The sequence below is a fragment of the Pantherophis guttatus genome, chromosome 2 (assembly GCF_059756535.1).
Source record: "Pantherophis guttatus breed Tessera chromosome 2, ASM5975653v1, whole genome shotgun sequence".
NCBI classification, from domain to species: Eukaryota; Metazoa; Chordata; class Lepidosauria; order Squamata; family Colubridae; genus Pantherophis; species Pantherophis guttatus.
The window spans coordinates 37,660,792-37,683,815 of NC_142064.1; the positions used below are offsets into that span (position 1 = coordinate 37,660,792).

The 23,024-nt window shown below is 35.6% G+C and overlaps 2 protein-coding genes across 6 annotated transcripts in view; one reads left to right on the forward strand and one right to left on the reverse strand.

Moving 5' to 3' along the window:
- Window positions 1-343: 343 nt before the first annotated feature.
- On the forward strand, window positions 344-10,487 carry ZCCHC9 (zinc finger CCHC-type containing 9). 4 transcript variants are annotated; one of them, XM_034441211.3, is made up of 7 exons: window positions 344-691; window positions 2,333-2,392; window positions 4,083-4,460; window positions 6,328-6,478; window positions 6,790-6,882; window positions 8,844-8,912; window positions 10,295-10,487. In XM_034441211.3, exons 3-7 carry the CDS (start codon window positions 4,101-4,103, stop codon window positions 10,411-10,413), a joined length of 792 nt encoding a protein of 263 aa, XP_034297102.2. In that variant the 5' UTR covers window positions 344-691; window positions 2,333-2,392; window positions 4,083-4,100; the 3' UTR covers window positions 10,414-10,487. The 4 variants fall into 4 exon arrangements, with proteins under 4 accessions (XP_034297102.2, XP_034297103.2, XP_087741973.1 ...); XM_034441212.3 differs by having other exon boundaries at window positions 360-691; window positions 4,063-4,460; XM_087885847.1 differs by having other exon boundaries at window positions 440-691; window positions 2,337-2,392; window positions 4,063-4,460.
- A 293-nt stretch (window positions 10,488-10,780) lies between these two features.
- Window positions 10,781-23,024, reverse strand: part of ACOT12 (acyl-CoA thioesterase 12) — a 30,341-nt gene continuing 18,097 nt past the window's right edge. The window contains exons 8-15 of one of the 2 annotated variants that reach the window (XM_034441210.3): window positions 20,114-20,261; window positions 19,579-19,634; window positions 18,904-18,967; window positions 17,853-17,936; window positions 14,191-14,324; window positions 12,978-13,106; window positions 12,171-12,297; window positions 10,781-11,370 (exon numbers count right to left, since the gene is read on the reverse strand). In XM_034441210.3, coding sequence (XP_034297101.2) covers window positions 11,227-11,370; window positions 12,171-12,297; window positions 12,978-13,106; window positions 14,191-14,324; window positions 17,853-17,936; window positions 18,904-18,967; window positions 19,579-19,634; window positions 20,114-20,261 — 886 coding nt within the window. In that variant the 3' untranslated portion in view covers window positions 10,781-11,226. The remainder of the gene's footprint in view (window positions 11,371-12,170; window positions 12,298-12,977; window positions 13,107-14,190; window positions 14,325-17,852; window positions 17,937-18,903; window positions 18,968-19,578; window positions 19,635-20,113; window positions 20,262-23,024) is intronic. The other variant, XM_060690634.2, reaches the window with a different exon arrangement.

The following is a 23,024-nucleotide window of genomic DNA, read 5'->3' on the forward strand; positions in this document are numbered from 1 at the left end:
GAGCCACGGATAGCTAGAATGCAAGATCAAATGCACAGTTCGGATAGGTTGAAAGTAAGGCAGAAAAACGGGAACGTTTTATTCATTTGATCAACAAACACTTTATTTCCGTCAGAAACAAGCTCACGTCAACTGTCTATATCCGCGCAAAAATCACAAGCAGCGATTCTTCATCAGAATAACTGCATAAATGTCAGCATATGGTACATTTGTAATTGTGAACGGACAGGAGTCGGTGGATCTAGAGAACAGCATCCCTGCTTCCGCATCTTTAGAAGATATTAATCTTTACGCATTAACCACGCCTTAAATCCCTTCGACTCCGCCCTTGATTGGCAACGTCATAAAAGTGCTGCCTCGTTCACCTCCCGGAAGAGCGGTGCTCAGATGTGGACTTTTTTTTTTCCGGCCGCTCTTTCCTTTACAGGCTGTAGTTTTCGAATGTTCTGGAGGCGTTTTGTCGCATTGGTCCCCGCACTTTCTGTTCTCGGTGCGCAACTGCGTGGTGCGGAAAAGACCTTCCGGACAGTCAGATACGATGGGCGGAAGATAAAATGGAGTTGCTTTTATAATCTGGATCAGCCTAAATCCTGGGAACTGCTCCGAACGAGTTTTAGGAAGTTCGACTGGCGCTCTTCGGCTTCGCCGGAAAGTTTGGGCTCTGAGCCGCTCATTTCATCGATATCTTTAGGTAGGTTGTGAAAATCTTCGCTGTGAAATCCCTTAGAGCGACTGTTAGGTCCCCGGGACAAGAGCCAGTAGCCTCTGACCACGTGTTAGTCTTTCCAACCTGATCACCAGATGTGTTGGGACACCCAGAAGGGACGTCCCATCCAGAATTCCGGTAGTGACTGGAAGTTTGGAGAGTTTTTCATAGAGCACATCTGGAGAGCACCAGTGGTTTCAGGAAGACATGTCATATCTCACTCAAAAACGTTGCTGATGCCAGAACCGAGTTCACAACCCTGTCCTTAATGAAGATTTGCACTTATAAGTTTTCTTTTTAAAATGTTGCAGTGCTGTTGTGATGATAGCTAATATATTGACTGCATTTTATTTCCTTAGTTTTAATTAAATTTCAATGCGCTTTGGTTTTGGGTTTTTTTTTTTTTTTGGTGCAGCTTTTTTGGAGCTCCCTCTATTCACTGAATGGCCAACTGCAACTTTTCTTTAAAAAAAGCTGTGTGTGTGCTTTTGCTGAGGACAGTATGTGGAGCTCCAGGTGTCATGCATGTCAAAGCCTTTCAGCCCTATGTAGGGTATAGGGTTAATAATATAGAATGATGGGAGTTGAAGTCCAACATTTGTAAGGCAACAAACTGCTCAACTCTGGCCTACAAATTCCTTTCAGAGGAATTTTCAGATGTTTAGAATGAGTGAACCTCTATTTCCTTTGTCACTTGGTGGTACAGTTGCAAAATTGGACATATGCCATTCTGAAAAAGAAGTACCTAAGCAACAGTTCTCTGTGCAGGAATGCATATAATTTACCAGTTAACTACTTGCTTTCCATCTTACTGTAGTTTGGTAGATATATGGTTAAATATGGAGCAGCCATTATTAAGTAGAAATACCATCTCTGCCAAGAAAAGAGTGTATGTGGTTAAGGGTATTCCTTTACTCAGAAGTTCTAGTCTGACCAGTTTGTGGAATCGGCTTTAGGATTAATCATTCTTTGGTATGGATTCTGATTTTTTAATATTTGAAGAATCATTAATGAAACTTTTTACATTATCTGTTCCCATGAGGAAAAACTCCTTGTTTTCCTTTTGGGAAGAAACTAATGGCAGAGGACATTACCAAGAAGAAGAAAAAATCCAGAGCAGTGATTCAGGAGTGATTGCATTCCTGATCCAGTTGCAGTTTCCTGATTTATCACCTCTGGATAGAGAGATGGGCCCCATAAACATCTCGCCAAGTCTGTAGAGGAAGCACCCAGAAGGAAATCAGTAGGATTGGCCATTTGACCATGAAACACTTTCTCTGACTTATTTGTGTCTTCTGCCCGAGAGCTCTAACACAAGTTTTGAGCCCATACATTGGCTGCCACTTAACCACTGACCAGTAGATATGGAGGGATTGTGCCTCAGTTAGGTTTTTTAGTATTAGAGACATTAGTACACTCAACCACATTATCTAATATAAAGGGTAATTTCTTACTGTGTAACTATATTCACTGCATTTTGCTGTGTTATTGATTGTATACCCACTTGCCCCAGTGTTTATTGTTGCTACCTGTAGTTCTACTATTTAATCTTATTTTATCCTAAGGGCTATTATCTTAATTAAAAACCCACAAATCTCACAAGGTTTGTTGATTGTGTTTCGTCAGGCAGGCTGGTCATCTGAGAAGAGGAACAGAAGACTCTGATCTTCAGTGGCTCCTTTGGGGGTGAGCACATGAATAGTTTTTATTATCGGAGACATCATTGGTTCCAAACTGTGACTGTGACCCCTTTCTTCAGTCTGTTCTACTACATATGGCCTTTGTGTTTAAAAAGCACAAACTATTTCTTGGTAGAACAAAACCTCCACGTACCTGTTGTAATATATGTAAAGAGTTGCTCATATAAACCAAAGGATTTTTCCATCATTTTCTATAACAACAGGCCTGGAGACTTGCAGCCTATGCCATTTAGAAAGCTCTGGTTCCCCATGACCATCATGCTCTACAAAGCATCTGCTACATTTTTGTTACTTTTGGAATGAAATGTACAGTAAAATTTGTGATATCTTAGTGCTTCTATAATTAAATGTTAGAAGCTCTTCCTGCTATTGGCTCATAATTACTTTCACTTTCTTCATACAGTGATCAGATGACTGTCACCTCATTGATTAAATGTTGAGATGCTATCTCAAAATTCCTCTGTAAATTAAAAACAGATAACCAAGAAGCATTGTAGAATAGCCTGCCTTTTGCTAGTATAAGTTTTGGAAGGAAGATCTATCCCAATAGATGGGGAATGGAGAAAATGACTAGGTATAAAGACATTTTAGATGAAGGAGGAAATCTTAAATCAAATGATGCCTTGAGAGAGCAAGGAATAACTTTAGATTGATGGACCTATCTACAAATAAAATCCAGGTATCAGAAAGATAAAGAACAATGTGGCTTAGAACTAGGACTTAAATGGTTGGATAAAGTCCTGATGGGAACAGGCAAAAAGATCCTGGGTAAATTATACAATTATTTACTAGATGAAGACAGGGCTGAGGATATAACAAAGAATCAAATGAGTGCATGGGAGAAAAATATTGGACATGACATAAATTTTAATGAATGGGAAGAGGCATGGAATAAGAACCTTAAATTGACCAGAGCCGCGACATACAAGGAAAATCATTATAAGATGCTCCACAGATGGTATTTAGCCCCGGCTAGGCTAGCAAAGATATATCCCAATATACACCCCAACTGTTGGAAATGTGGCCATGGTCAAGGCACCTTCTTTCATATGTGGTGGACATGCCCTGAAGCGAAAGAATATTGGAGTAAGATTAGGAGATGGTTACAAGAAATAATTGGGGAAGATATTTAATTGACACCGGAAATATTTCTCCTGGGAATAGTAAAGAAGCCATATGGAAAGGAAAGGATTCATTTAATGATACACATAATTACAGCTGCCAGATTGGCCTACGCACAATATTGGAAAGAGAAAACACAGCCACCAGAAGAGCTTATAACTAGAAAAATACTGGAATGCGCAGAGATGACCAAACTAACCCATGAAATAAACGAAGATGAGAATCCAGAATATTATACTGTGTGGGGAAGGTGGTATGAATGGATGAATGATAAAATGAAAGGAAGAGAAAAAGGTGTGTTAAATAAAAGTAAAAAGTAACTTAAATGACACCAGAAATATATTTTGTATATAGTTAAAACCACTGCACATCTGATATTAATGGAAATGTTAATATTTTTATGTTTTTAAACTTAAGTTTCTTGAAAAAAAAAGTTTTGGAAGGAAGAAATACAGTCAATCATGATTTTCATAACCTCCTGATATTTTTATGCACCTATGACTATTATAATTAGATTGAATTTATCAATGGCAGTAAACATGTGGATTTTATAGGAAGATTTGGATGAAGCCATGACAAGATGGGCTCGAGCAAGAGTCACACATAACAAGAAAGTCCTAGATGCAACACCATGGGATGATCTGAAAAATGGGGCTTCTGGAACCGTAGAAACAAATAAAAGGCAGAGCTCTTCAGATAGATTTTCTTTAAAGAACAACCAAGTGAAAAAGAGAAATAAGAAGAAAAAAGACTACCTGAATGAAGATGTCAATGGCTTTATGGAATACTTAAAACAGAACTCACAGATGTTGCACAATGGCCAGTTGATTGATAGTCATCAGGCAGAGGAAGAAATAGCAACAGCTTTAAAAAAGGACAAGCGGCGAGAACAGAGGAGAGTGAAGCGCCAGGAAATTAAGAAGAATATAATGGTAAGATATTCTTTTTTTTTTTTTCCACTGTTTAATACTTTCTTTTCTTAAAGTGCAAATAAGGACTGCAGCCAAGGGAGATTGAATAAAAATAAGTGATTTACTTTTTTTTCCCAGTTGGATATTTTTCAAGAATATTGCATGCTGCTTCTAAAAAATAACCTGCTCTGAACAATTGGCACATAGAATTGTTAAAATTTTTGGCATTTAATCTCTAAACTGATTTTCATTTTGTACCATATAGGCTGAGTTGAAAGGATTCTTTTATTTGTAAAAGAACAAAATGATAAATTCAGTCTAGTTTCAAGCATGAACAATTGTGTCCCACTCTATTTATGGTAGCAAAGTATTTTCTGACTGATAAAAATAAATTGCCATAGCCTGACAATAACTTTGCTTAATCAGTCTCACTTTATTTGTTGTTTCATCTTTGTGAGGCTACATCAGGGCCAGACAGAGTGCAAGAAGATAGAGTACTGGAAAGAAACAAATTTGTTCGTATTGATTATTGATTGCATGCCATCTAGTTGGTGTTGACTCTTAGTGACCATATATAGATTTTCTCCATGATGATCCTTACCTAACTTTGACCTATCATCACTGTAACTGAGTCAGCCCACCATGCTGATTGTTGTAATTTCTTTTTCTTCCACTTTTCCAGCATTAGAGCCTTTTCCAGAGAGCGGAATTTTTGCATAATGTGTACAAAGTAGGCTAATTTGAGCCTGGTCATTTGTGCCTTAAGTGAGAACTCGGGTTGATTTGTTCAGTGATCCACTGGTTTACTCACTATTGTTTAATATGCAGTTTCTCTGTTCTTTAAGAAACTCACAGTAGCAGATGGTCATAAGAAAGTTCCTATACAGAAATTAGTTAAACCAGAGATACGTGTATATCAGTGCACGAAATTTGTTAAAATCTTAGATGCAACCTCTAAAGACTTCCACAAGCTATTTACCAGATTTTAATTTTTAATGGAAGGGTAAAACATTTAAATAAACTAATCACATTAAATATATTTAATTTTAATGACATTTAAATAATATGTAACCAGTGTTATTTTTTGTTCTGGCCTATCATTACTATGTATAATTTTGCCTTTAGTGTTACATAAATGCAGGTTTAGTGTTCTGGAACTTTTAGCATCCTATTCAAATATATGTGGTTGTAGGATGTTTTTCTTGCAAAACTTTGTTGAATAAAAACAGTTGTTAATTATATGATTGGGTGAGATGACTAGCTTTTCACTTCAAAAAATCTTAACTTCAGAATAAGGGTTAAATTACAAGAAGAATTTTTTATAAAATGCAAATGTAATTAGTGTGGAAGTGAATAGTAATGGATTCAGACAGTGCTGTGAAGAGGAAGTCTGAAAAGAAATCCTTTCTCTGAAGCATTTCTATTTGGAGGATATCTGATTATATATGTGTGTGGCTTCCACTTATAATACACCATGGTAAGTTAAGAGCCTTGGTGGCGCAGCAGACTAAAGCACTGTTAAGTAACACCAGCTGCCTGCAATTACTGCAAGTTCAAATCTCACCAGGCTCAAGGTTAACTCAGCCTTCCATCCTTTCGAGGTAGGTAAAATGAGAACCCGGTTTGTGGGGGCAATAAGCTGACTTTGTATAAAAAAAAGAACACCGCTTGGGAGGGGGGGGCGAAAGCAGGTATATACAAAAGTATGAAGGCTATTGCTTAACGCATTGTAAGCCACCCTGAGTCTCTGGAAAAGGGCGGCATATAAATCAAACCAATAAATAAATAAATAAATAAATAAGTTTAGGTTGAAAAGTGGTTAGTGTAAAAAGATATTGTTTTAAGTCCATAATGAATTCACATGGTAATTCTCCTTGTACTATCAAAGGTATGCTTCCATTGTCGAAAACCAGGCCATGGGGTTGCAGATTGTCCAGCTGTCCTTGAAAGCCAAGACATGGGAACTGGAATTTGTTACCGATGTGGCTCTACTGAACATGAAATTAACAAATGCAAAGCCAAACTGGATCCAGCTCTTGGTATGTGCAATAACTATGGTTCTCAGCATGATAAATGTCACTAATTATGAGGGTAATATTGATTTAAATGTTAGACAGGGGTGGGTTCTACTTACCTTTACTACCGGTTCGCAACGGGATTGTGCATTTGCATGTGCAGATCGCCAATAACAGGATCCGGGGTGGTGGGCGGAGCCTCCTGCCAGTTTTACTACCGGTTCTTGCGAACTGGTCCGAACCAGGGGCAACCTACCACTGATGTTAGAATTATGATGATTTACAAAATCTTAATATATTTCCTTCATGACACAAGCTATATGAATTTCTTTCAGGGGAATTTCCATATGCAAAATGCTTTATTTGTGGGGAAATGGGCCATCTCTCAAGGTCATGTCCTGATAATCCTAAAGGGCTTTATGCTGAAGGTAAGCCCGCCCCTTTTTGAAATCCCATTTTCTTTAAAAAAATGGATTGTTGACATGCTTCAGAATATTTTTCTTATCTTGACAGCTTGAGCGAATGCAATTGCTTTATAAAGGAATGTGTTGTGTATATCTCCTCTTTTGATAAATTCTGCAAATTCTCTCTTGAAAAATTCTGTAAGAAAATACTTTACAGCATTATTTTACACAGCAGCAATATCCAGTGATCTTTGCCATGTTAGTTCTATTCCAAACAAACCCCCCACCCTTTAAAGTATCCTCTTTAAAGATTAGAACATATATGTAGGTTTTATTTACCTTTTCAGATTAAAATTTTCTAAGCAGCAGCAGGAAAAAATTTGAAATTATCTTAATATAGCTGGAGAGTTAGAGGTTCATATCTGTATATTATCTTATGCTTACTTAGTCATCTTTTACTATATATTTAAATAATACGTGCCGGACCTGTTTGAAAAGTTACTTAGTAAAGATAATAAAAGCTGAATAATTTTAGTGAACTTTCAGTAGTACATTCTATTTATATTACATAGATTTTCCAGTAATGGAAATTTTAGAATGGGTGTTAGAACAATAATTGACAAAGCAATCCTGTTTTGTCAATCATCAATCCTGTGATGATTCTTTAACCTTTATCTTTAGAATGTCAGGGATTTTTCAGAATTTAAATAGGACAAATAAAGTGAACATTTTTTTTATTTATTTAGACTTCTATACCACTTCATAGTGCTTTACAGCCCTCTCTAAGCGGTTTACAAAGTTAGCATATAGCATATTGCATATTAGCATATTGCATTAGCATTAGCATATTGCCCTCAACAATCTGGCTCCTCATTTTACCCACCTCGGAAGGATGGAAGGCTGAGTCAACCTTGAGCCGGTGAGATTTGATCTGCTGATCTGCTGAACTAGCAGTCAGATGAAGTAGCTGCAGTACTGAACTCTTAACCACTGCGCCACCTCGGCTCTAACTGCTGCGCCACCAATTTTGATTTGCATTTCCTTTCTTAAAATGTTATTAAAAGATTTACAAAGAACATAAACACCAAGAATAAAAGAAGCAGAGAAAAAAAAATAAGAAAAAGCCTTTTCAAATTTCAGAAAAAAGAATTGGGTAAAATTCTGATTAATTTCGATTTCGGGAAAGAATTTAATTTGGCAAAAAAATAAAAAAAAAAATAAGCAGAAAGATTTTAACCAGTCTTTTCAAGAAACGAAATCTTAGTAAATTTAACCTCCTTAGTCAAAGTGAACACCTATCAGGAAGGGGTTTTCGCCAACTACCTCATTTGTATCCTTTCCCTTCTCTTTTATATTTGAAGATGCCCAGCTAGAGGATGAAGTAGGTGGAGCTGTAGTAGATATAATTGTTTAAATAGCTAAGCAATGGAGAAGAATGGGCTGGGTTAAAGATACAGTAAGGCACATCTTAAAAGTTCACTTGTTTTTCTTTACTTTGTGTGTCTGTGATGGTGGGGGACACATCATGGAGAGAGGATATCAAAATAAGTAGATAAAAAGAAAAGGGTCTTCCCAATCTTGGAAGCTTCACAGAATTACACCTGCTATTCAAACATAATGTGTCTTTATCCAGCCCTTATTAGGCATAGAATCGCCACAGATTTTACTGTCTGTCTGAACTACTTCCCTTTTCTCATCTGTACATGATAGATTCTAATCTACAGTTTCCTACAACTGTTTATGGTCCACTACTAATTAAAAATAATTATGAGATCTTATGCTAATTTAAAGGCTAGCAACTTTTTCTGTTAAAGTAGAATATATTGTAATTTTCATTGGCAGATACATTTTTTTAAAAAATCAATTTCCCGCCATTACATTTATGCTTCATTAAAAAAGTAAAGGTACAATTAATATACATGGCAGAGTGCAATTCATATATATATTGCATTAAATTAAATTATTTATATTTATGCTTTTATAAGGAGGGTCTTGTCGGATTTGCGGATCTGTGGAGCACTTTAAAAGGGACTGTCCAGAAAATCAAAACTCAGGTGAGAAGCTTAGAATTTCTGTTTATTAAGAAGTCAGAGTTATATGTATAGCCAGCAGCACAAATAGGCTGAGGAACAGTTTTTATCTGTGGGCTGTCAAGACTCCTGAATGAGAAATAACACCATAACTACGTAGTATGATGGACTGCAGGGCCGGCGCAATGTGTAACATGTTCACACTGGTGCAATAGGACTGGGTGTTTTGTTAATATGATTTATTGGGTTAGGGATTTTTTGTCTTCACTGTGAGTTGTATTGTGTTGGGGAGGTGCACTGAGGGAACTCAACCAATCTTATTGTACATATGTTGTGCGCTGACAATACAGATTTGAATTGAATTGAAAAAAAAAAGAAGAAGTCAGAGTTATATGTAGAGAGCTTTCTGTAATGAACTCTGGCTAAATAATTACAAAACTCACAACCTTTTTTTCAGATTGTATTGATAAGTTTAATGTGTTATCCAATATTATCCAATTTTTAACAGGTCATTTGATAATCTATTTAAATATGTTCCAAGACGTATCAGCTGTTACAGCTTGAGTACAACACTCACAATTCTTTCTATATATACAGGTAGCCCTCAACTTACAATTCATTTAGTGACCATTCAAAGTTACAATGCCAATAAGAAAAGTGACATGACTGTTTTTCACACTTGTGACCGTTGCATCAGCCCCATGGTCATATGATCAAATTTCAGATGCCTGGCAACTGATTCAGATTTGACGGTTGCAGTGTCTTGGGGTCATGTGATCACCTTTTGCAATCTTCTGACAGTCAATGGGGAAGCCAGATTCACTTAACAACCATGTTACTAACTTTACAACTACAGACTCACTTAATTGTGGCAAGAAAGGTAATAAAATCGGGCAAATTTCACTTAACTGTCTCACTTGACAACAGAAATTTTGGGCTTAATTGTGGTAATTAAGTCTAGGACTACCTGTTTATATATTTTTTGGCACTGAAGAATTTCAGAAGTGAAATATAATGTTGATAGTTATAGTATCATGAAACTTATTAGCCACGCATTATGGAATTCTTGTTACAAATTCTTGGAGTCATCATCTACATCAGATTTATTTTTGAGTAGAAAGAATAAAATTGGAATAAAATAAATAGCATTGTAGCTTTTGGCTTATCAATTGTGTGTAAAGGCTGGAAATGTTAGAAAGTATCAATACTGATATTTTTAATCAAGTTGAATTCTTAGAAGGTTTATTATAATTTGATCTAAATTTAACATGGACAAAAATAAAAAAAAATATGTACTCACTATTGCAAACAATTAGTTGTACAAATTACTGTATTATATCCTAGAATAAAAGACAGTTGATTTCTGATACATTTTTTCTCTTCCCCCCGCCCCCCCAAAAAAACAGATCGAGCAGTAACTGTTGGTCGGTGGATGAAAGGAATGAGTGCAGATTATCAAGAAGTTCTAGAAAACCCTGGACCACAAAAAGGAAAACCAAAAGTACCTAAGATTGTTAACTTTTGACCATACTTATTTTCTGTACTTCTCAACATATGACTTAAAATAAAAACCATAAGCTTTTGGAGATCCCAAAAGTACACATTGTCTTCTGAGTATTGATTTAGTGATAAAATCTAGCCTAAATGGAAACAGCCTGGAGATGAATGAAAAGCCTTTCAATAGGATATGCTAGAAATTGTTTGGTTGACCCATTAGCTTTGAACTGGAAGGAAATCTTTCCAAATATTACATAATCACTTGTCCTTTGCTCAGTACAGGTAACACCCAATTTAGACCACAACTGAAATTGGAATTTTGTTCTCTCAGTGATGTCATTAAGCGAATATTTGCTTATGAAAAATGCAATTTCTAAATAAATGATGGCTAGAACTTAATGTTGTATAAACTTTATTATATTGATTAGATATTATAATATAAACTTATAATTAGTCATTTTTATTAAAGCTAACATTTTAAGTCACCTGATTTATTATACAGAACTCGTGCCAAAGTGACTTGCACAGAAATACAGTTGCAAAATTGTGAAACATAACTATGGTCCAGACTCCTAATACACACATTATAATAAATAGCAGATTTAAGTTCATTTTAAAATAAACATTTGCATCTAAAATATTTAAAATGTAATATTATAGATTGCATATACAAGGATTTTTGTAAAATTTAGAAAATCGTTAGATGGACATTCAGTTAGCCTTGGATGATACTGCAATTGTCATGGTGATGATTTCAAATAAGTAGATGGCAATTGCTTTGTTAGATTGAAAGTTCATAGTTTTCAATGATTTTTATCATTTTCAGTACCGTTTTGGTGCATTAAATGTAGCTCATTTTGCTGCTCTCTGATTCTAAGAACTGGATGCACATAGATGCTATATCTTCTATTGATTCCCGCAGACAAGCAAGGTTTCCAGCAAAGTGAGGCATGATATTATGTACATCATGGATGAAGACAGAAATCTTTAAAATATACAGACAGTCATTGTGATTTAATCCATGCTGTAACCAGCACTAAAGTCACATTGCACTAAATATGGAAGATTCTAAATTTCATATGGGTGCGTGGCTTTCTAAACACAACAAGCATATTCGTTTCAATCACTTCCTAAGGGCTCCATTTTTAGAACACTGGTGTTCATTGGAAGGCCAAATTTATGTTTTATGTTTAGATATAAAAGTTCATTCATGATCAAACAGAGGGTTCAGTCCACCTAATCTCAAAAGATTTTGTGATGAGAGGAGTGAATGAAAGGAAATTTAAATATTTCTGCACCCCAAAAAACAACTAATTCACAGAGATGCTACTTGGGAAGCTATTAAGCTTCTTTTCAATTAAAATGTTTTTCAAGTTGTATCATCCCCTTATTTTTGTAACTTGTAAACTAATATATAAATATCTCAGGTATTTTTGTAACAGTTCTAAAAGTGATTAAAAGGAAAATTTATTTGTCATTTTGATTGGACTTCTATATAAAATCATGAAGATGGTTTAAAGAAAAAACACGATTGTGTGTCAAATACTTCAAGAATCAAGTCTAGTTCATAGTAGACTTGGTGAATATTTCCAATGTAATCACCAAGAGTGTATATGGAAATTTTGAAAAAAACAATACTGGTGAGAAATAGACAGGAATTGAAAATGTACGCTCAGCATTTTCCTCTCTCCATTAGAAAAATTTCTTCAGGTGAAAAACAGAATCATAGCTAGATGTAATTACCAAAATTTACAAAAAGATGGCATGTAACTTCAAGCCACTTACCAAAGAGGAATCCTCATGAGAGTGGATTAGGAATCCAGCACACTGGATTTCATTTTGGTGGTAGTTCTGATGAGCAGGCAGAGTAGCTGTTACAGCAATTGACTTCACTGCTATTATGTAAGGATCTCTAAATTGAATAAGTGTAGCGTTATGATCATTAAAGGACAAAAAAAAAGTCAGTTTCTCTCTCCATTTCTACATGTTTCCCTAAAAACACCAACTGCTGCTCAGGACTGCATCTTGAAAAGTGGCAGCATTGAATGCCTCTATAATGCATTGCTAAAGAAATGATTACATGAAAAATTAGGTATGCAGTTATAGTCAAAAGACTGGTTTGCTGGGATTGTAGCCACGGGCTCATCAGAATTCCAAAAGGTGGGACCAAGAATCTAAGAAATGCTAAGACATTCTATCAATATAAACAAGGCAGGGGTACTATTCAGCAGGTTCTGACAGGTTCTGGAGAACTGGTAGCGGAAATTTTGAGTAGTTCGGAGAACCAGCAAATACCACCTCTCGCTGGCCCCAGAGTGGGGTGGGAATGAAGATTTTGCAATATTCTTCCCCCAGGAGTGGGGAGGGAATGGGGATTTTGCAGTATCCTTCCCCTGGAGTGGGGTGGAAATGGAGATTTTGCAGTATCCTTCCCCTGCTACGCCCACCAAGCCACGCCCACAGAACCAGTAGTAAAAAAATTTGAATTCCACCACTGAAAGGGCTGTTTGCAATGCACATAAACAGAGAAATTACCACAGACACATACATAAACACACTAAATATTTTTTTTTTTACAAATTCGATACTTACTCTGTTTTAGAAGGTTCCCTTTGAGAGACAAGAATTAAAACACTGGGTTTATTTCCATTAGCAGCTGCTGAGGATGTAATGTGGTATATTTTGTCCTCTTCAGTCACACACTCCATGACTCTACAATTTCTACAAGCATATAAAGCATATAGAAATGGGTTTAGAGCTTTGGGTATCACTGAAAAGTAATTCACAGACATTATGTAACCTTTGGATCTCAATTTGTGGAAATCAGTTCTGTTTCAGGTTACATCTGTTGAAGCCTTTTTTGTTTTTAAAGAAATAAGGATGAAAAACTAAAGAGAGATTTCTTTTTACAAATCCAATCTTATTAAACTGACTAACCAGTTCTGCTTTAAAGGGTTGGGGTTTTTTTTGCCTTATTTATTTATTTTACTATTACTGGGCCTAGCTGCTAGGCTGGTTAAGGAACTGTTGATTTATTCCTGAGGTTTTAGATGATGATGATGATGATGATGATGATGATGATGATGATGATGATAATGATGTATTTTGTTTTTTCTGTGTGCTGAAAAGAATACTTTGGCCCCTGAGTGTAAATTAACAAAATACAATAAATGCCTTGGAGAGGTCTCTCAAAACCCTGAGATCTAGTTGATCTGGATCTAGAGACTTAAATTAATTCACAATAGCCAGATGTTTCCTATCCCTTTACTTGCCTTGGGTTGCCACTTAATCCATTTGGATGCAGTTCCATAATGGAAACAAGGCTGAGGCAAAATAGGAGTGGAAGGCCTTAGCTCCTTCTCCAGTATCTTATACTGTATGATCATTTTTTCAAGCAGTGGATCCTGCCTTTCCTTTTCCCTTCACTTCCGGTTCCTTTTGGCTTGTTTCTGAGTCCAAGCTCCTTTTAGCTTTTCTGAATTTTCTTTCTGCAGGCATTTGCTGCTCACGTGCCCCATGGGGGATTACAGCCTAATATGTCTCTACATTTGCTAAAACTGTCTTCCCTAAAAGATCCGTTGTCTTTTTTAGATTTCCTTCATCATAAAATGTTTATAGACTTGGATTGCTGTATATTTCAAATTAAAATATTGCTTTGATTTCACATATCACACTCAATCTTCTTTATTTCTATTCTCATTAAGCTAATCCACATTATTGAAGATTTCGTCAAAATGCCAGCTTTTTAAAAAAAATTAAGGCTGTAAGAACCGATACTAAATGAAAGATATAAAAATATGCTTACGAGTAGTATTTAGTCCAATGCTTATGGAGTGAGAAGTTAGATAAAAGGAAGAATGCCAATTTCGAAGGTATCTGTATTTGCATTTCAACCTTGATTGACAGAGCATTCTCCTCCTCCAGAATGTACATTTTTGTCTAGGGAAAAATGTATTTTTAATGCTGAATTATGCAATCACACAAACTAAGGTTACAAAATGATTTAGTTTTAAAAAGCAATCTCCAAATAAGTACACACCATTCCCTGAAAAGGAGTAAGTCAAGTATCATACAACAATAAAATATAACATTGTGACAAATAATTCAGTTTCAATAAAATAAATTTAGGTCAGAACCAGATGTATAGATTGAAGAATTGTGCAAAGAGAATAAATAAATAAATACAAGAATAGCATTCAGTGAGAAGTAGCAGTTTTACCTTGATAAAAAAACTGTTAACAATAGAAGGAATAATAGCATGCGTAGATATGGAGATGAAAATATGAAGATTTCTATTGGGAATAACCTGCTCCCTATGATTTGACTAACCTTTAAAATAGTCTGCTGAAGACTTCCTTTATATTCTCACTTATGAATAGGAATACAAACCTATCACCAATACGTTCTTTTATATGGGGGAGAAACTAAAAAATTGAAAAGGTTTTGTCAAAAGAAGATTTTTGAGCTTTTAATAACAATAGCACACTGGCTGGGGAATTCTGGAGTTGAAGCCCATAGATCTTAAAGATGTAATGCTTCAGAAACTGTCTTGGAGACTAGTCTCTGGAATCAGCAACAATTCTGTCTTATCTGAATTTGGCTTTGCCCTATTCTCCCCCATCTATTCCCATCAGGTTTGAAGACATAGGCAAGCTCCTAAGAGCCATGGTGGCGCAGTAGTTAGAATGTAGTACTGCAGGCTACTTCTGCTGACTGCCAGCTGACTGCAATTTGGCAGTTCGAATCTCACCAGGCTCAAGGCTGACCCAGCCTTCTGAGGTCAGTAAAATGAGGACCCAAACTGTTGAGGGGAAATATGTTGACTCTGTAAACCACTTAGAGCTGTAAAGCACTGTGAAGTGGTATATAAGTCTAAGTGCTATTGCTAATGGGAGCTTAACAGGAAAGGAGAAGTACTGCTTCAGCATATACAAATACTTTCCAACAACTTCATATATGTATTAAATCACAGGAGAGCCAAGACAATTTTCTCCCTCTTGTGAAAATTCCTAGGGGGCTAAGCAGATGTCTCATAGTAGCACCTAAAAAGCATACCCCACCCCTGCAACTCTTAGCTCATTCAAACACTCCAAAAGGATTATAGCATGAGAAGCTACTGAGAGACGAATAAATACTAACGGGGCCATACCACTTCCATTAGAGCAGCCAAAACTATCTCCGTGCCAAGTCTGGGTTTAAATCCAGACATAAAATCAGCATCCTTTAGGAATTCCTGACATTGCAGTGACTTTGTCACAAGCTTGTCTAAATAGAGAATGCAGAACTTTAGTTTACAATTGTTTGTCTTTTAATGTGGTGGGAAGCTTCAAGAGCTTCAAGAAGAATTAATCATCTCGGGGATCATTAGTAGAATGAAGTTTTATAAGCCAAATCAGGATGTGATCTAATAGGCAAGTAACAGCACTAACCTATTTTATTACTTTAACAGATATCACAGAAATATTGAAAAAGCATCTTAATATGTAATTTACAGATTCCAAGTACTCATTTAATGGGCAAAAAATAATTTTCTTCCTTAAACTAAATATAACTTATGTTATCTACTTATTCGTTTGTTATGTTTAGTAATCATAGTGAACTGTGAATACTGTGAATACCGTGCTGTGAATATGGGAAGACCCGTATTTAATTTTACTCTTATATATGAATCTCTGTATTGAATACACTAGAACAGGGGTGAATTAAAACCCACCCCTGCACTAGAACTACCTACCTCAACTTGATCCTTCACACATGCAATATGTTGGGATTTCAATATGCACTAGCCAAGAAGGGTAGTATTTCTAACCTCAACACATATCAAGAGCATTAAATTGGGGAAAATTATTCTGAAAATTCTGATCAAACTTCTGCCACTGTTTCCTGCACTGTTTAGTCTTCTACTAACATGAAAGTTAATGTTATTTATTTTATTTTATTACCAAATATTTTATGTCCTATACTTAGCAAATAAAACTTTCCCCCCAAACTATATAAATAAGACTAATGAGGATTGTAGTACAATATATCAACAATTATGTTTTGTTGATTATCTTTAACTTTTTAAGGTTAATTCTACAAAAGTGAAAGTCTACAGCAACCCCTAAACAATTATATCTTATGGACTGCAAAGAAATTACTTTGCATTACTCTATCTTGACTCCATTATCTCGGGGTGAAATGCTACCGGTTCAGTCCGTTTCTCGCGAACCGGTAGTAACAAATGTGGCTGGCTCAGGGAACCGGTAGTAAAAATGCTTTAAAAAGTAAAAAAAAAAAGTTCCGAGGAGGCGCAGCACAGCTGATTGTCACAGCTGATTGTCTGAACTTTTTTTTTACTTTTTAAAGCATTTTATTACTACCCATTCGGGCAATAGGTAGTAAAAAAAATGCTTTAAAAAAGTTTTAAAAAGGTTCCGACAATCAGCTGTGACAATCAGCTATGCCGCGCGCTCCTTGGAACTTTTTTTTTTTTTTTTACTTTTTAAAGCATTTTTTACTACCTATTGGGGGAAGTCTGTTTTTGCTCCCAGGAGGCTTCCCTGAGGCCTGCTAGGCCAAAAATGGGGGGGGGGGGAAGAAAGGAAGAAAGAAAGGGAGGGAGGGAGGGAGGGAAGAAAGGGAACGAAAGAAAGAAAAAGAAAGGGAGGGAGGGAGGGAGGGAAAAAGGAGAGGAAGGAAGGACCACAAACCTGGCACTAGACACAGCTTCAGAGGATACCTTGAAAGAGCACAGCAATCAATTCAAAGTTGGAAGGGACCTGGAGGTCATCTAGTCCAACCCCCTGCTCCAGCAGGACATTGTTAGTGAGTTTCTGTCTTCTGACCCCCAGTCACATGACTACATAGCCACGTCCACCCAGTCACATGACCCCACCAAGCCATGCCCACAGAACCGGTAGGAAAATTTTTTAGATTTCACCATTGCATTGTCTTAATGTAAACATAAATAAATCCATGCCTATAGACAGTATTTTCTATAGTTGCTGAAATAATGTGATGTTTCTTGGTCACATCATTTTTCAGCCTTTATTATTCCTAACTGATAGGTATTTAAAAGACACATTTTGAATGTTGAATAGTTAGTAATGATCAATCATGTTTTGTTTTGCAATATATTCTTGGTAAGTAAATCTAATGGGAAGGGGTACAGTTCTGTAATTCGATGGACAGTGTTGCAGTTCTCTACAGAGTAGGAGATCGGTCAGAAGGAAGGTAGTGAATCTTTTGTGACTGAGAGACTTTTGTTGTTAGCACCACGGAAAATAGGAGAAAAGAAAAAAGAATGATTAAGGGAGAGAAAAGAGACCTGTCTGCTTCTGTGATGCATGTAATCTCCTTTACGTCAATTCTCATGTCTTCAGTTATCTTTACTCCAAGTAAAAGGATTTTTTTAAAAAAAGAAACAATTAAGACATGCACACAATTCTTAAAACTATTGTAAGAAAATACATGGATAGTACCTACACGATTTAGAGTCATACATATCTCCCATCCAGGCTTTGCTGCCAAGAAAGTCAATGCTGTAACATTGCTTTTGATTATGAGTGACTGAAATTTAAAACAGATAATTAATTGCAAGCCAGTCAGAAAATATAGGGTTCCCCGCCCCCCTCTTTACAGTGTTGAGAAAGTTAGAGATCGAGATCTTTTGAGATCTTTTAAATGATGAAGGCAATACAAATCTCTATCTCTAAAACTCTATCGGTTTCTCTGATAAATTAAACATACATATTTGACAGGACACTCTTTAAGTTGCAATCTTGTTGATATATGACAGTGCCAAGCTAAAAAAGCATATAGTAAGTAATGGACTAAATCTGAACCCAAAGAACATGCTCAGAATCAAATTTGACTGAATTCAACGCGATAGAGCTAATTTAAAAAAGTATAGAATTGCCACAATAATTTGCACAATTAGCACATTAGGAATATGTATAAAAAATCCTGATACAGACTTACATTACATACATATACAGGCATTACATACCTCTGATGGAAGATTTTCCTTTCCATCACATACTCATAAAATCAGTGCTATAAAACACAATTGCTGCCCTCTCTGCTATCAGCATTATATAAAACCTGTTAATTTTAAAACAATTCTGATAATAAGTAAACCAAGTTTGGTGGGACAAAAGAATATTCCAAAAACATAATACTTAGCAGTAGATTTTTGCTGTTTTGAAAAAAAATAAAATAAATCAGGGTTGGCCAGCCTTAGGGCTTCTAAAAACAGCTTCATTTTTCGTGCTTCTCAAGAATATGCCATCTACTTTTCTTTCTTTTTCTTTTTTACAAAAAAGATTTCCATGGCCTTAAAAATGCCAGAAACAGTGTGTGTGGGAAGAAAGGCATAGACTTCTAGCCCTGGAACTTCCTGTAACATCCCTTCCACATTCCTTGCAGCTGAGGCCAAAAATTTAAAATTGGTCCTAACTTTAAAAAAACTGCTCATCCTGCACTAAATGATCCAATTACTTGATGGATATCAATGTGCAAATAATATAAATAGTACCTGGTGGCTAATGTCCCAGAAATCAGGTGTGAAATTGTTTTCTTTCTTTAAGAGAGCATATCTCCTGAAGGTAATATACACAAGTGGAAAGAAAGCCAAAAGTATATTAAGGAAATACATGGATTTCAAAGAACATTCTACACTTTCAAATAGGTTTAAACTACCCAAACCAAGTATTTTTAAATTACTGTTTATAAATGTTAATTTTGTTTACATTTACAAATGTGATGAGCAATCACTGTAATAACAATCATTGAAAAATACAGAACTGTGATTGCTAAAACGTACCTTGTGGTGATAACTAAATTCCAGCATTATCCTTTCACTGAAATATTAAATCCAACATGCAAGGTATGGATAAGGCTTCTAGATTTTAATGAACACTTGTAGTAATAAAGATAACTATCTGGTAAAACTGGAAGCATTACAAAACAGGAATAGGTATTTTTCCCCTTTCACTTACAATCCCGTACACTGGAATATGTTCCTGAATCTGTTCTGCTCCTTCATTCCAAAATATTTTCCATACACCTATCAGGAATATCCCTCAAACTGAATATTTGTTTGATATTTCATGAATCAAGTAGTCATTTCTGGATGAACTGAGAAATAACAGTGATTCCACTATAAATAAGTTATTAAATATTTATGTAATCTTTGAGGCTTATTTTTTACCTGAATAATCGAATTTTCTTACGTGCAATAGCTCCATGGTACCTTCTTAAGCCATCCTCCAAATGAACAAAGCAGGTAAACAAAGAATTAGCTATAATATGTGAACTTTTCTTAAAAAATAATATTAGTTAAATTAATGTAATTATACTTCATTTTAAGAATAGCTGACAGGTCATGTAACAAATTGTGTGACATAAACATTACAATAAAACAAAGCAGGGGATGAAAACAACTATTTGAAGAAAATATGTAATTAAACTATGAAGCACTCTGAAAAGCTTAAGGCCACACTATAATTAATAAAACAAAATTAATTAGCTCTTTTTCACTGGCCTAAATGATTTTCCAAGTAACATTTAATCTAAAGCACTTTAGAGTCAATGCCTCACATAGAATTCAAATCAAGAAATCACTTTATTTACAGTATATCTTAATTTCTTCTGCTATTGCTGCAATTATAAAAATCAGTAAAAAATAATCTTGCTTTATCTAGTCATTAGCTATTGTCTTCCTTTCCAGTTGAAAAAGAACTCACCTTGGTCATGGAACTAATTCTGGGAATAAGAACATTTCCATGTTTATTGATAGCATTGAAAATAAGAAAGGCACTGTTAATATGCCGTGCTTGACCTTTGGCCCATTCCTCACAATTGTATGCTTCAACCCGAACTCCAACCTCAATACTGAAAAAAAGGTTTTTATTTAGTTTAAAAATGTATTGAAATCTGCAGCAATGATTTATTAGTCAGTAGAATGCAATAATCTTGTAACAACTGGTTGAAATAGATAGCTTAAACAGAGAATGAAAGAGAATATGACATTATTTTTCAAATGCAAAGAAAGCAGAAGATAGGACAAGTTAGAACAGGTTTCAGTTACAGTAGAATTGGTGTTAAATGTCCATTCAGAGAAATGAGAAAGCTCTGTTTGAAGAGAAGTGATAGACTATCTTTTGTGGAACCTCTTCAGACAGAAGCTCAACAGCCAGGTTTTAGAGATAGCCTCACTGGATTTCCTATTTCAAGGAAATGATTGGCTTAGATAACCTAACACATCAAGTTAGGTTCAAAAACCAAGGTTAAAAAATTTGATTTAATACAAGCCAGATTAATTTGTAAAGGGGAAAGAGCCACATTGCTATTGAAAATAACTGGGGGTTACAAAGGAATAGCTGATGTACCAAGTAGTAGCTGTTGGTGACTAAAAGTGTGATCGCAGTGATGGAACTGGCATTCTTGCTGAGACTTGAAGATTTTGGTGGTGCCCAGCAGCATCCTTTGGGGCTGCAAAATTGGCAGCAGTGAATCCTTTCTGGCAGTGGATCCAATTTGGCAGAAGTGGATTTGTTGAGTTTTCAAAAGGCATGAAAGGGCCACACAAGGCAGCTTGGCAGGCTACACGTGGCCTGCGGTTTGAATGTTGTGCAGGCCTGATTGAATGTGATGTGTGAAGTATTGTTTTCTGATCATCCAAGTAATAGGTTGTTTGAATAAAGAAGTAAATAAGTTGTTGTACAATATGATACAAATCTCACTGAAGCTACTTTGGAGTAAAATTGCTCAGAATTTAAAATCTCTAATTCATTAGTATTAATTATTTGAATATGCAGAAGTATATTTCATGTAAATGGATGTTTGCATTATCTGTCCTTGTGCTTTGTCTCTTTTCTTTTTCTGTTATTCTTTTAAATACCAAAAACTTCCATGTAAATGGATTTTGTTATCTTAAAAATATATATCATCGGACCGGGGTATTTACGAGACCGCCTTCTGCTACCAACAACCTCTCACTGACCAGTACGCTCCCATAGAGAGGGGCTCCTCAGGGTGCCGTCGGCCAAACAGTGTCGACTGGTGGCCCCCAGGGGGAGAGCCTTCTCTGTGGGGGCACCTACCATCTGGAACGAGCTCCCCCCAGAGATACGGAAGATCCCGGACCTGCGCACGTTTCGCCGTGCTCTCAAAACTTTTCTATTTCAGCAAGCTGGCCTGGCCTAACTCCCCTCTTTTAAATTTTTAAAATTTTTTAATTCGTGACTTTATAAATTGGGTGTTTTAATCTGTGTTTCGGCCAAAATATTTAATAATTTTAAGGGATTTTTAATATTTGTATTATCTGTATTTTATCTTGGCTGTTCACCGCCCTGAGTCCTTCGGGAGTAGGGCGGTATAGAAATTTGATTAAATAAAATAAATAAAATAAATATCAGAGAGAGACAGAAAAATATGGTATAATGAATATCGATTCCTGCAAATCTTTCTAACTACTGATTTCCTTCCCAAAAATCATTGAATCATTTTCAATTACAGATAGTCCTCGACTTACAACAGTTCATTTAGTGACCATTCAAAGTTACAAAGGTGCTGAAAAAAGTGACTTATGACCATTTTCAGACTTACAACCTTAGCATCCCCATGATCATGTGATCAAAATTCAGATGCTTGACAACTGGTTCATACTTATGACCGTTGCTGTGTCCCAAGGTCATGTGATCACCTTTTGTGACCTTCTGATAAGCAAAATCAATGGGGAAGCCAGATTCATTTAACAACCATGTTACTAACAACTGTGGCAACAAAGGTCATGAAAATTCACTTAACAAATGTCTCACTTAACAGAAATATTGGGCTCAGTTGTGGTAGTAAATCGAGGGCTATCTGTATATCAATTAAAATAATCCAAAAAGATGTAAATCTACAATTGTACTTGATAAAATCTATTTCCTTTGTAAAATATTTCATGTTTTATAGTATGTGAATACATTATGTTTGGCTCCATGGTTAAATAGTGACATAGCTTCAATAATTTACATACCTCTTTAATCCTTTCTATATTTAGAAGCAGAATTAATTTTGCAAAATAAGCACATTTACTTAACAGCAGGAATAATTACTTTTTTTAGGCAGAATACTTTAATCTATCTGGCTTTATACACAATCTTACCACTAGATGTTTATTAAGATGAAGAACAGATTATTTAATCAGTGTCATTGTATAATATTATTATATTATTATTTAATAAATTTAAATAAATAAATATTATATTCTAATCTGTGATATCTAATTTATTTATCTAATCTAGATAAATATTTTTTTTTGCTATCTAAACATTAGGACTTGATTCCAAATATATTATATTATAGCTTCTCTTATTATAGTCAGATTTGGTGATGTGCTGGATTCTGCTGATACTGTAATAGAATACAGAACAGAAACTGGATTTAGGCTTAGCACTATGCAAAGTATCACAGAATCATAACACTGTAGAATTAGATTGGATTTTAGGGAAATCTAGTCCAGTGTTTCTCAACCTTAGCAACTTTAAGATGTGTATGGACTTCAATTCCCAGAATTCCCCAGCAATCATTCTGGGGCAACTTATGTTCCTTATGGATTGTCCTGAATTACCTGGAGCACGGGTATCAAACTCGATCATGTCACTTGAC

Bases quoted from the DNA above. Each gene is read 5' to 3' on its own strand.
- ZCCHC9 (XM_034441211.3), top strand. From the start codon at position 4,101: ATGACAAGATGGGCTCGAGCAAGAGTCACACATAACAAGAAAGTCCTA. The intron at 4,461-6,327 runs GTAAGATATTCT...GTACTATCAAAG, and splicing joins AAATTAAGAAGAATATAATG to GTATGCTTCCATTGTCGAAA. The intron at 6,883-8,843 runs GTAAGCCCGCCC...TGCTTTTATAAG, and splicing joins TAAAGGGCTTTATGCTGAAG to GAGGGTCTTGTCGGATTTGC.